The 14892-nt window shown below is 44.3% G+C and overlaps 1 protein-coding gene across 1 annotated transcript in view; it reads left to right on the plus strand.

Moving 5' to 3' along the window:
- Positions 1–692: 692 nt before the first annotated feature.
- The window catches only part of ppap2d (phosphatidic acid phosphatase type 2D), a 35691-nt gene continuing 21491 nt past the window's right edge, over positions 693–14892 (plus strand). Inside the window, exon 1 of the mRNA XM_017454591.3 lies at positions 693–1389. Coding sequence (XP_017310080.1) covers positions 1185–1389 — 205 coding nt within the window. The 5' untranslated portion in view covers positions 693–1184. The remainder of the gene's footprint in view (positions 1390–14892) is intronic.

Genomic DNA, 14892 nt, shown 5'->3' on the forward strand with positions numbered 1-14892 from the left:
CCCATTCATACACCCCATTCCCTGTACCCATACTCCCCATTCATACACCCCCATACCCTGTACCCATATTCCCCATTCATACACCCCATACCCTGTACCCATATTCCCCATTCATACACCCCATACCCTGTACTCGTACTCCCCATTCATACACCCCCATACCCTGTACCCATATTCCCCATTCATACACCCCATACCCTGTACTCGTACTCCCCATTCATACACCCCCATACCCTGTACCCATATTCCCCATTCATACACCCCCATACCCTGTATCCATACCGTCCAATCATACACCACTCCACCATACCCTGTACTAATACGCCAAATCATACCCAACCCCATACCATGGACACCCTTCAAGCATGCCACCAATCACACCCTGCATATGCCACAAATGAGTCACATACCCCTGCTCACACCACATACCCCAAATATATATATATATATATATATATATATATATATATATATATATATATATATATGTATATATATATATATATATATATATATATATATATATATATATATATATATATATATATATACCACTGAATGATTATTGCTGAATTTTTATACAGTTAGTGTTACTATTGATACAGAGAGAGAGAGAGAGAGAGAGAGAGAGAGAGAAGGAGGGAGAAGGAGGGAGGAGTAAGGGGAGGAATAATACTCCAAATCAAAACACACTTTAAGTTTTGTCACTGAGTTTACTCGTGAAGGACGGGAAAGCTCCCATATGGAGTTCAGCGGCTCAACTAGTTTGGGGAGTGTGTTCAGTGTTGTTGTCTTTTCATGAGGAGTGTTTTTAAAGAGCGTGTGGTTTCTCTCTCTGTAACCGGACCTGTACAGCTCCTGGACCGGCTTCAATCCAGCACGAGGATGGCGACTTTCCCCCCCAAAAACACACGGAAAGTGACTCCTGGCTTCAGATTTTTGGACTTGGCTCCGGCTGCGGTGTCTGTGATTGATTAATCCGCTCGGTTAAAGCAGGATTTCTCAGTAAACATGATGACCCGATATCCTGCGCAGTAGGGTTTGACTTTCAGAAAAGATCTCTAAAGCTGAACTTGTATACCTGTGGAAGACAAAATAAAAAAATAAATAAAACAAAGTGGAAACGCAACAGAACACGACGGAAAAGTGCGCTTCTGGTGTGTATTGATCTGCGGAGCAGTAATATGGAGAAGTTCACCGTGAACAGCGGCGGTGGAGACATGGAGCGGGACCTGGAGATCCAGGGGCGTCTGGCGGACGGCGGCGAGGTCGTGGAGCCGCTGCGGGAGAACGGGAAAGCCGGAGCCGGTCAGAACCGAACCGTGACCCGGGAGCACACCTCCAGCCCTAGGATGCTGGTCGGTTTGGACCTCTTGTGTCTGATTGTGGGTAAGAACGAGTTTCCTGAGGTTGCATATCCAATGTCTCCTCGCTGGTCGGATCAGTGATTAATCATGTCGCATGATTAAAAGTACAAACAGACAATAAAAAAAATAAAATAAAAAAAAAAGCAACATCAATTAGGCTACATTACAGACTTGTATTTATTTATTTATTTATTTATTTATTTATTTATTTATTTATTCTTTAAGTAGAACCACGTGGGATTACCTAGATGTTTATTTACAATATAACAAGTCCGTGACATGTTTGTGACTGAGACAGCAGTTTTTCTAAATGACACAAACAATCCTTCAGTTTCTCTTTAATGAAAAAAAAGTTCATAGTTCATTCATCCAAAACCTACTTAATAATATGACCTTAAATACCTAATATATGAGCTTAAAATTTAAAAAAAAAAAAATAATATATATATATATATATATATATATATATATATATATATATATATATATATATATATATATATTAAACAAGAACAAAGTAGGAAATTTGTTTATGCTAAGTATTGTTTATGTGGTAAATAATTAATTAACTGATCATTATTTAATGCTAATTAATTAGTATGTCGCAGTAACAGGCTATCCATGGTCACTATGGTAACCAAATGGGTTGTAGGACTTTTGCTATTCTGTTTAGTATGCAGTTCCACTTGACTGAGAAGTTAAGGTTTGCGCCCCTTTGTTTTTGAGTGTAAAAAAAAGGAAAGAAAAAAAAAAGAAAAAAAAAAGAGCGAGCTGAGTTGCTAGATAGTTTAACTGTAGTCTTAAAAAAAAAAAAAAAATAAAATAAAAATTACTAAACGTGCTGGTACCATTCATTGTTGCTGGGGCTGGGGCGGTACCCTCAAGGGTCCACCTTTTGTACCTTTAGTTAATAGGCTATCGTGTACCTTCTTAGAAGGGTGCATGTGATGTACCTGCTTTACTCGACATGGTGCAGTTATGTACCTTAAAACCTGCTACATTTTCTCCATGTTTCCAGGTGAAATGAAAGGGAGGTATTATAGGTACGGAAGATGCAGGTATCACCCCAGAGACGAGGAATGGTACGGTTTACGACTGAGTAACAACACCTGTAACCAAAACGTTACAGCAGATCTTAATTAACAAGCTGAGAAGTTTGCATCCTGAACATTCTCTAGTTCGTTTAGTTGAAATTGCTTTATTACAGTAGGTGCGGAATGACCTTAAACAGACGGGGGCACGTTTACGTTCTCATAAGCCACGTGGGAAGTTTAAAGGAGTTTGGCGTGATAGGCTTTGAGAACGGTTTTAAACAGAAAAGATTGACGTTTCGCAGAGCTGGAGACAAACACGTCAGAGGGTTTAGGGAGATCGCTGCCAACGGAAATGGATGAACCGTGAAGCCAGAGAGAACAGAAGGGCAGGAACTCTATCATACGTTTTTGTTTACTTGTGATAATAAATGGAACAAATGTAAAACTTAACTTGCAAAAAAAACAAAAAAACAAAAAAAAAGTTTTACTGTGTTAGTTTTCTTGGGTTTTCTCTTTTTTGAAGCAAGGATGTGCAAACTTTTGCATTCCATATCCATGGAAGCTGTTGTCCCGTCCTTAAGAGGGGGGGAGAAAAAAAAAAAAGAGTTCGGAAGTTGAACAACATGAAGTCTGTTATTGTTTAGATGCTGAAAGTTGTTGTTAGCATTCCGGGTGTGTTTTTGTGCCAATTTTTTTCTCTCTTTCTTTCTATCTCTCTCTTTTCTCTCTCTTTTTTTTTTTGGCACTTACATAAGCCAGTTCAATTCAGAGAAAATGGTATGCAGCAGCCAGGCAACTTCTTTCTACTGCTTTTTTTTTTTTTTTTTTTTTTTTAATTTCTCAATATTAGAAAACAAATGGTCTGAAATACAGACATTTTGGGTACATAGTCTGTTCTTTCATCTAACATTCTGTGCTAGTCAATAAAACCTGGCTATAATTGTGTTGTTTGTTAAGCCCAGACGAACCTGTCCAGGCAGACCGACAGGTCTGTGTAACGTTAACGTTAACGCTGTCTGATACACTTCCCTGAGCAACATGACAAAATTCTGCCTCTTAGCTCGTGGGTACACTGTTTTACACTTATCGTTAACAAGAGAGACTTACATTTATCGCGTTTTATATAACTTAAGGGCCTTGCTCAAGGGATTAGAAGTGGTAGCTTGGCAGTGCTGGGATTCAAACTCATGACCTTCTGGTTAGTAGGCCACCGTTTTGACCACGGAGCTACCACGAACACTACGGCGTGACAGTCAGCAGAAAGGAAGCACCCTTATTGACGCGCTGATTGGCCGCCATCCAAACCCTTCGTCGGTGCTGTAGTGCTTTTGCCCCATGTGCCCCGTTGTGCCATGGTGTCTGGAGTCTTGACTCGCTGACGCACTTTTATCAGTCCACATGGTATGATGGAGATTTGCACGCTCACCATGATAAAACAGGATCTCCGTCTGGAGGCAATTCGGTGCTTTCTCCATCACACCAAGTAAAGACGTGAGTCATGGTCTAATGACCATTGACGTTATGGAGGAAGGGGATCATTCGTTGTATGCCACTGTGCCGAGTGACACACACATTTTGTTTCCTTTTAGTCCAGCTACATTACTTCCTCTTTTTTTTTTTTTGTGGTCACATAAGCTATCGGTTACGCCAGAAGCCAAACTTCTGATGACATTGACCTGTAGTCAGTTAAACCACTTAAACTCCGCACGTACCTTGCTCACTCTAACGACTAGCTGAGATAGCGTAATTATTCAATAATTCATAACGTTTACTGCACGATAAGCGTTCAGGTGGGGTTCAAGATGCTAGCATCGCTGCTGGATTAATCACACGTCAGTGTTTCAGTACTGCTTTTAACTTCCCCTGGACTCTCAGAATCGATTTCCATTCATCGGTCTGAGTAGCGTGCTTTCACATAGGCAGGATTTAGTCGGTTTGAATGGAACCCTGGTGTTGTTCTTTTTTAAGGAGTGTGGTTCTGTAGGCAGGTGAGAACACAAACACCGGTCCGAGAGTGGGGCATCTGAGCGAGGTGGTCTCGTTCCGCGTTCCAAGTGACAGGGATTTGAGTCTGAATGGACTCGACTGCATGAAGTAAACCAAACGTGCCACGTGTTTTGGACTGCAGCGTTGTTGTTGTTGTTTTTTTTTTTGTTTTTTTTTGTAGATGTAAGCTGCTATACTGAGACAAAAGCCGGAGCCGTAGAGCTGGAGAAATGCCGTGTGATCTAGAGATTTGGACCAAAGAACAAAAATCTGAAAATGCATTCCGGATACGCCAGAAATGTAAAAAAAAAAAAAAAATGTTTTGAAATGATGTTTTTTATTTTATTTTTATCTTTTATAGAATTCTCTTATAGCGTATAGAATATAAATCAAAGAAACAAACCACAAGTGTCAATTTTGCTCTGATTTGGACTCGAGAAAGGGACTAGTACGTGTTAAATTCCAGCAATAATTCAATTCGATTCCATTTTAGTTATACGGCACGTTTACTAGATATCTGGATATAGGTTCAGATTTATCCTTAATGAGCAAGCCAGAGGCGACGACGGCGAGGCAGACATCCCAAAGCCTTGAGAGGTATCAGGACCCAAAAGGAACCCATCCTCGATAGTGCTACTATGATAAGGATGTTCCAAAATGCGCAAAAAAAAAAAAAAAATGCAAGAATTGCATGTCTGCATCACATCTGTAAGAATGCTTGAAAAATCAAAAAGTCCACTTGGACATTATTTATTATTAACCGATTTTAAAATCGTCAGCGCGCGAAGAGTAAATGCGCTGCCCCCAACTGGCATCTTGCAGTACAGCAAGGAGCGTGCAAATTGTCTTTTAATTGGCGCACACTTGCCCAAGTGTCATATCTATCATAAAAAGATACATTACCCGTCATCAACAGATGAAAAAAATAGATTGTCTGTCTAAAAGCCACACTTGAAGTTTGTAGCTTTTGCAGCAATTTTGTATTACAACACCCCTGAATAAGGCCACAGGAATTACTCCAAGGGAAACGGGGGTATGGTGCAAGAGGACGTTAAAAAATGGTGCGTTAAAACGTCGTTTTTTCTCAGTGATTTAAGTCATGAGAACTAGACGACATGTGGAATGTGGCTATCGAAGCATGCATGCAGGCAAGCTAACGACCGAGGCAAATAATTTGACTATCTGGCACATAGCTGGTAAGCCTTTTATCTGGACAGTGTAAACGATGACAGTGGAAATATCACTGAGCCAATGGGAATATCAACATTTCCCTCACGTATTGTTAGATGACTAAAAATAGCCTTCATATGACGAACATTTGACTGTAATTACACATTACACTGAATTTCCATGGGTTCCCCAGTATTGAGAAATGTCCAGTTTTGTGTCACAACCTGTGACCTTTGTGAGTGCTGTGAAAAAGTTTCAACAGCTGACGTTAATACCGTAGCGCAACGTTTCCATGGAATCGGATCATAACCGAGTTGACACGTGACCCCATTTGGATGTGTAACGTTAGGTCCAGGGCTTACCTAGCGCACTTTGACCCAGCTAATCTGGATCTCCCGTAAGCCTTTGGGGTTTCTCGTAGCAGGATCGGGTACCACGACGTAGAGGACGTGAATATACTAGTCAGACAACTAAAAACATTCAGCCGTGAGAATCTGCGTGACAGTCCCACGCATCCGGACCGACATGGCCTTAGCGTAGCTCGTTACAGTTCATTTGTCTTCTCGGGCGTTTAGCGTGGGTCGTGAATGGCGTATTCATACCGTGGCATTCCGATCCTCCTTTTAATAAATCCGCAGAACTGGAGCGAGCGAGGCTCCCAATGCAGATCTGTCTCAGAAACGCCTGCTGTGTCGGTAAAAAGCGCCGCAGGCCTCCGGAGAACAACGCTGAACAACAAGGTGCATTGTATGTGAAGGCCCTTGGACATTCTGAGATCACTCACCCGCGCTGGCTCTCGTTTTCAAGCTTGGCAGAATCTGTGTGCGTGTGTGTGTGTGTGTGTGTGTGTGTGTAACTGGGAACACGGCACTTAAATTTGTTGTGCTTCGTAAGGAATCAAATGCAGGACGAGCCTGAAAGGTGATGCCCAGAGATCACAGAGGTCACTGGACCAATCACTGGATACCATCTGGACCAAAATATTTGATTTCTTTATTACTTTTGATTCATATCCAAGTCTCCTAACCTCAAAAAAAAAAAAAGAAAATAAAAAAACATACAAGTTGTTATTTTTTCTATGAAATGCAAGGTCTGTGAGGAGGACCACCACAATGGTTTATTTTCCCATAAAGACGCATCCAGTACGTTTATTTATTCGTCTTCACCCCACAGCAATTTACCGACGATGACATTTTTTCCTCACATTTATATTTGTTCTTTCTTCGTTGACGTTTATAAGTCCAATAAAAACCCCACCGGCTGCTTATTTTTGAATAAGTACAAGTACAAGGCCTGAGCTAGTACAAGAGGCAGAGGCGTATCTCTCAATACGCAGACAACACGATCGACAGCTGAGTAGAACCTCCTCCTTGTCCTGATTGGTCGCATGCATGCAGGTGTTTTTGTCGACCCATGTATAGCATCACGTGCCACGACGTTTCATCCGGTAACAGAACCAATATCTCTTAATCGAAGCTGCTGGAACGTGAGCAGAAAAGTCCGACTAATATTAGTCGCAGTGTTCGGATTTAAAGTAAATAAATCAATAAATCACTGACCGCACCTTTAAATGTTTATATGACTCTGATATTTGCATTAAGGTAGATTTAGTAGATTACGCCAGGAAGTGGACGAAAGGTCAGGAAAGTCCCGAGACATCAAAGAGGCAGGTCTAGACGATACAGACTGAGTAAGGAAGGGTGAGAAGTGAGAGAGGGAACCTGATATGGGAATGATTAATCGTCCATCTGAGCCAGAGATCAGAAACAGGAATATCCCGGACTGAAGGAAATGTCTCGTCCGTTGCCCTTCTCGCATTCTATCCCCCTTTCTGTCGTGGAATTTTTATTCCAGACGCACATCCCAACACACGGCACGCTGGAGTTGACTGAAGTGTTCGAGTGTTTTCAAGGTGTGTCTCTGTGCCAGAGTTTATGTTTTCATCGATGTGAGGAGCGAGACGACGAGTCGCGAGCAGGCCTGAGCGTGTCAGAGCCTGCCTACACACTCGCTCTCAACTCGACCGGTGCGATCGACACGACCTTTGGCTTTGACGCTTATGTAATTACCTTTCACTTTTTTTTTTTTTCTCCACAGCGCTGTATGTGCTCGGGGAGCATGGTGGCTTAGTGGTTAGCATGTTCGCTTCACACCTCCAGGGTCGGGGGTTGGATTCCCGCCGTGGCCCTGTGTGTGGGGAGTTTGCATGTTCTCCCCGTGCTGCGGGGGTTTCCTCTGGGTGCTCCGGTTTCCTCCCCCAGTCCAAAGACATGCATGGTAGGCTGATCGGCGTGTCCAAAGTGTCCGTAGTGTATGAATGGGTGTGTGTGTGATTGTGCCCTGCGATGGATTGGCACCCTGTCCAGGGTGTACCCCGCCTTGTGCCTGATGCTCCCTGGGATAGACTCCAGGTTCCCTGTGACCCTACAAAGGAGTAAGCGGTTGAAGATGGATGGATGTATGTGCTCGTTCTAATAACAATGGTGGATGTATCGTTCTTTAAGTAAAAAGTTCTTGTTCTTGGCTGACAGTAGTAGAACCTGATGTGGTCTTCTTCTCTTGTTGCTCGTCCACCTCAAGGTTGCATGTTTTGTTCTTTTGATGCTGAGATGCTTTTCTGTTCACCACGGTTGTAAAGACTGATTATATGAGTTACGATATCCTTCCTGCTAGCTCGGACCATTTTCCTCTGACCCTCGCTTATCAACAAGGTGTTTCCACCCACAGATCTTTTTTTCTCTCTCACCCCAATCTGTGTAAACTCTAGAGACTTGTGTGGGAAAGTCCCAGGAGATCAGCAGTTCCTGAAACAATCAAACCAGCCCTTCTGGTACCAACGACCACGCCGCGATCAAAGTCACAGAGATCAGACTACTTCTTCATTCTGATGTTTCACGTGAACATTACCTGAAGCTCTTGGCCTGTATCTGCATGATCGTTTCTTTTTTGCGCTGCTCTGTTGCGCCACATGTTTGGCTGATTAGATAACTGCATGAACGTGCACGTGTATAGGTGTTCCTAATAAAACGGATGGCAGGAAACAAGTAACATCCATCCATTTTCCGTACCGCTTATAATACACAGGATCACGGGGAGCTTGGTGCCTATCCCAGTGGACTCGGTGAACACCCTGGACGAGGTGCCAATCCATTGCAGGGCACAAAGACACACATACACACACAATAACATGCTACGGACAATTTGGAAATGCCAGTTAGCCTACAACGGATGTTTTTGGAGAAACCGGAGTAAACCCCAAGGCTCCGTGCTCAAAGGGCAGACGCAGGAATCGAACCCCAAACCATGGAGGTGCGAGGCAAACGTGCTAACCGCTAAACCGCTGTCCCCCGTACAATAAGGTTAAATAAAAATACAAAATTATGGGATTGTTTTCGCTTAGAAGGAATTTTTCTCTTCACAAACGGTTATCATGTCGGCTTATCGTCTCAGCCGAACAAATACTGACTCATGCCTACTTCACGGGTAATCATTTGAGGTAAAAACCCACACCTCTCTATATATGTCTGAGAGAGGCGGTACAGCGAGGCTTCGCACCGTCGCCTCCCACCCCGTCTATCCCTACGTACACAGTCTCACCTTCTTGACGTTTTATGAACGTTAGCATGTTTGCCGTACTTCCCCCTCTCCTATAATCAGTAGTCCGAAGAATCAAAAAGCAGTCGAGGTTAAACTCTTGCGATCGTGTCTTTCAAATCAGACATCAGCTCAACTGTGAGAAGCTGCAGAAAAAGATTGATAGCATATCATTATCTCTGTACATGACTTCAACATTTGCTCTTACTTGCCCTTTGAATGGCTTCACAACAGTAACACACACACACACAGTATTTTTCCCAAGGCCAGTTGTATAAAGCTGCTTGTACCTGTTTTTAGGTATAATTTATGTGTACAAGCCTAAACACGTAATTTAAGCACCGTACATGAAGTGCGCTTCTTCCCTTCATGAATATTCATGAGGGAGGATCGTGCAAAAAGTGAGAAGTCGCTGAATAAAGGGAGGGGAAATGGGAAGTGTGGCTGATTATATTATATATATATATATACACACACCCCTCGATGTTCTGAAATTTGGGAAATTATCTTCACCCGTTGTTGTTTTTTTGCGGTTCAAAACCAGGTGTAAATCAGTGCGTAATTATTTGAGTCGCGCATTGTTTATTGAAAATAGGTGGCGCAAAAGAGTATCAGCTTGAATTTTTTCACATAATTCCCATGTCGTTTGATGCACGTGTCGATGCGGATTCCTCTTGAAACAAAGATCCGATTTAAAAAGTCTCATTTACGTGGTAAATAGTCACGTGCTAGTTATAACATCGTCTTTTCCCGCCTCGGTACGTTGCTCATGGACGCCTCCACGTAAAGTCTGTCTATTGTTTGTTCTGTGAGAACACGTAACGCTCATAAAAAAAGCTCACTTGAGTGCACTTTTACACTCTCAGGCTTGAGTGGCTGTTAGTTCTGCTCTAGTGTAGTAACCTTTAAACGTTCGTGCAACACGCCGGACTGACATTGCAGCACGAGTAGACGATGGCGAGTAGCATTAACAACGAGCTACCTCGACCTTCTCGAAGCAGCGATGAGCACGGTCAGTGTTATAGATTGAACCCCGTAGCGTGTCTGCAAATACGGCTTTAAACTCATTTAAAAGCAGAGAAGGGGTACTTTACGCTGTTCGCGGTGTGAGCGGCCATCTTGATTTGACGTCACTGCGTAGACAGGGAAGGGACGGGTAGTTGAGAAGACTACCCCAAGTTGAAGGGGCGCTTTCGGTGGCTGTTACCGGAATTACACGCTGCAGAACTTCATTCATGTAAATGAAACTTACATTTATGAAAGTCTTCTCTACCAAACTTGCATTTCCTCTTTAGTACTAACAGGTGGTTCGCGGCTCGGTGATCGACCCTTTGCACGACTTCACAGCACGTTTAAAACTGCACATGAACCCTGTACACTGACGTGACCGGCACGCTTCTTTTGGGATCGGGTCCGGGTACTCAGATCGGATTTCTTCAAATCCGTTAATTCTATTGTAGTAAGTACTGTAGTGTGGTGTTTACATACCTGTCGGGACGATCTGCTGTAATCAGATAACAATCGGATTATTAACGTGCAGGTAAACACACTCGGTGATTAGTCCTGATCCTGAACCCGTTTCAAGCGGTGAGACAGGTCTGAACAAGGACACGACCTGAGGCTTGTGTTGAGTGTGTGTGAGAATGCGAGGAGCGATCCTGCGAGGAGGACGGGGGACACGATTTGAGGACCTGAGGGCAGAGGAAGCCGCCGTGTCTCCTCCCTACGACAAGTGAGAGGATTCCAGTCACCAGGAAAGTGCCCGAGACCTGCAATTATCTCACTCCACCTACACCTGACTAGTTCTGCGAATATGCATCTACCCCTGGTCCGTGTGTGTTTACAACGCCGACGTTCTTTAGCTCTCAGAGAACTCTGCCGTATTAAGTCGGCCTGGCTCCCGCTTCTCTTCCCGCCTTCGATCCACACGGCCCCTCTTCTTCCCGCCCTGGTTTTTATTTTTCCTTTCTCCCCCTACGCACGAAGATCCGCCTCCGTCACAGCCCCTCAGGTGAAGCCTTCTGCGCACGTCGCTCAAGACTTGACCGATACATCGCTGTATTGATATAACTCACACGATATTAAGGTCCCAGAAGATTATCGGTTTGTTAAATCAAAGATGTCCCCGAGCTATCGGGAAACAAGCACGGTCGTGAACACGACACTATTTTGAACAACTGTAGGGTGCAAATCACTAACTCTACAGATTTCTAGCTACATACATGTGGTTTAGAGTGCGAACAGCACATCGAACAGGAATTTTGCATGGTAAACCTTTCCTTATAGCGAAAACAGGGATTTACGCTGGGCACACACACACACCCACACACGCACTCACACATCCATTCATGCACTGCGGAAAATCTAGAGACGTCAGTAAGCCTATAAGGCGTGTCTTTGGACTGGGGGAGGAAACCGGAGTACCCTGGGGGAAATCTCCGAAGCACAGGGAGAACATGCAAGGTTGCAGGGCGGAGATGGGAATCGAACCCCCAACCCTGGCAAACGTGTTAACCACCAAGCCACCCCCCCCTTCCATACAAGGTCTATCATGCCAATCAAATTGCGTCTTTCTGCGAAAATAGACCACGGTAATTGACAAATTATACCAGACAGACATTTTATCTCCTTAACAACATTTAAATATTCAGGTCCTACCGCACACATTCATCAAGTCTGGAGCTGTAAAAAAAAACCTTACTGGCAGATGTTTGTGTGCCTTAACAACTTTGGAATACAAGTCTGGACTCGACTCGAGTCACTCTGGTATGCTGGAGCTTATCCCCCGCTTCAGCTGCACCTTTTGTTTGCCTCATTATTTGACTCCTTTTCTTTCTCCCATAGCCGCACAATTCTTCCAATGTGTGAAGCTTTTCTTTCCTAACTGGAAAACCGAAAGTAAAGTACCTGGCAGAGATGCTGACCTGTTCCAGGAACTGGCGCCAGGTGTGTGAGATGAGATAATGTGTACGTGTTGATACATGATCAAAGACTCTGAGTACGCAAAATACATTCATATAAAACCCACCGGTATTGGGGTATTAGAGCTGTTTCAGGGTGTCCCCGTGTGATTCACATGAAAAGGTACAGATGAGGAGTCAGAGGCCACACCTCCCAATCTGGGACAGAGGCACAGAGGCCACACGTCCTTGGACTGGGTCTGAAACACAGAGGCCACACCCACTTCACTGCGCCTCAGAGAAGGCGCCCACTTAATGCCTAGCTTACTAACTTAGCGGGAATGTTCCTAAGCACTGTCTGTCTCTTATGCGTCTCCTGCCAAACATTAAATCTGTGTGTGTGTGTGTGTGTGTGTGTGTGAAGCCTCAGATGATGAGAGATAGGGTTACTAGTGATGTGAAGGATGGTCTTTATCTTCGATTCTTGCCCTTATCCTCTCCCCCTCTCTTTCTTTCTGTCTCTCTGTCGTGTCTTTGTTCTTGGTGTGATTTGTCTGTCCTGAGCGGATCGGGGCAGACTAAACAGAACAACCAGTGACAAGAGATCTCCCATCACCCCCTCTCACACAGTGCTGCGAGGGGTGGCACGCAGATCCCAATCACCGCCAGCTAATATTCAATCTCTTCTAGCTTCCGGACTTTTCTACAAAGGCGCCCGTTGTCTGGTCGAAACATGCCGGGCAGACAGAGAGACGGTGACCAATAGCTGATAAATCAGCGTAACCACGGTAACACGCACGCTGTAAGCAAGTGTCAGCGTACAGCGAAGTTTCCAAATCACGATCACTACCAACGTTGTAGTGGGTAGTTGGCTGTAACGAATAAACAGATAATTATAGCGTTATGGTCTTCGTGGGGCGTCATTTTTGGAGGGGAGATCGTGGTGCTGTAAGTCCCGCGTCCTCTCTTTTATTTGATTGGCTGAGAGGCAGCAGGCACTGTCTCTGACGGCGTTCAGTCATGGCATACCAGATTGAGTCTCTAATCTGGCAACACTGAGTGCAATAAGCACGAAACGTTTATTCCCTGTCCCAACTTCCATAAATTAGCTACATCTGATTTCACGAGCTTGTTAATTGTAATTGTTAGAACGGCTAAACTTCCAGCCCCTTAACCCAGCGATTACAGCTTTGTACTTTGTGGCTTTGCGTTCAAGATTCAGTATGATACGATAGAGTATATAACTGGAAATGAAAACCTGGCCTACTCGTACTTCTAAAGTAGACCCTCTGAATGGTTATAGTACGAACTACTCTGACTAAAAGGCTGAGTAACATGTCGAAATCTCCATTCTTTACATAATAAGAGTTCTTCTGTATATATCAATCAGCAGCAGTGGAGCGGTGCAGCACCACGCCTGCGAAACCAAGAACACGAATACGGAAAAGCAAACGTGACAGCTACGAGACAAGCAGTTCACCAAACGTACTAAACTAAACGCAGAATCACACGGAAACCTCAAAACGACAGCAGATTCGGGCCGAGACGCGTGGCGTCATCCATGCACCTGCAATGAATTTATCACAGCGTTTCAGAATTTTCCACAATGATCGATGTCTGATCGATGCGATGAGCACCGAGCCACTCTCGGAAAGTCCACGTACTGTACGCGAGCAAGACATTGGTTTGTGTACTGGTAGCAATGAGACACCAAACAAGGGGGACGGTTGTAGAAATGTTCACTTCTGCTTCGTTCAAGGCCGGTTTGTGATCGTAGCAGGATTTGAGCCTCGTGGTGCCGATAAGCCAAGAATAAAACACTCCATGTCGTGCTGTTAAATGAAAGTAATCAGCGATGGGTTGGTGTAAAGGAAGCCACCTCGAAGTGGTGTAAATGTTACCACCTCGAAGCTGATTATTTTCCTATAATAGTCCAAAAGTGTTTCATGTCCCTTATACCACAGCAATTTCAATTTTTATTTATTATCGCCTGGCATGTGTGCAAGTTGGCTTAGCGGTTAGCATGTTTGCCTCACACCCCCCGGGTTGGGGGTTCAATTCCCGCCATTTGATTCCCTGTGTGTGTGGAGTTTGCATGTTCTCCCCGTGCTGCAGGGGTTTCCTCTGGGTTCTCCGGTGGTGTCACACTGACTATACAAAAAATGTGCATCGTGATGTGAATGTATCACACACACGCTTACTTTTGCAAAATACAGCTCTTGTTGGGCCAAGGCGCAGTAGTTGTGTGGTCTTGTATAATCACAGGTTGTGTGTGTGTGTGTGTGGGTGGGTCACTTGGTTGAGTGTTAACTGTGGTCATGTCCTGAGCCGGTTCCTGAGCTGCAGCTCCTCACGGAGCTGCCACACAGCTTCACACAGCATCACCACAGAGGTCCGTGTGGCTGGCTGACGTGTGTGTGGCGTGTGTGTGGAGCTCTGTGTAAGTGGAACTGGTGGTTTCTGTGGTGATGCTAGATGGAGTTTACAGTGTGAGTGTGAGTGTGTGTGTGTGTTGAAAGTTTGTTAGGACAGCGCTGATTTGTTGTTTGTTAGAGCTGTCAGAATGCATTTCACTCTCTGAAGTGTTTCGCTAAATTTCCCTAAACGTTTTGGCTGAATTTTCTAGTTTTCAATGACGAACTTTCACGTCCTTAACGAGTCTTTATTAATCACGTATACGTCACAGCACAGTGAAATTCTTTTCTTCGCATACCAGAGCATGTCAGGAAGTTGGGGTCAGAGTGCAGGGTCAGACATGATACAGCGCCCCCTGGAGCAGAGAGGATTAAACAGGGGCAGCTTGGCAGTGTTAAGGCTTGAACCCCCGACCTTCCGATCAGT

The sequence above is a fragment of the Ictalurus punctatus genome, chromosome 24, assembly GCF_001660625.3.
Source record: "Ictalurus punctatus breed USDA103 chromosome 24, Coco_2.0, whole genome shotgun sequence".
Lineage (NCBI taxonomy): Eukaryota > Metazoa > Chordata > Actinopteri > Siluriformes > Ictaluridae > Ictalurus > Ictalurus punctatus.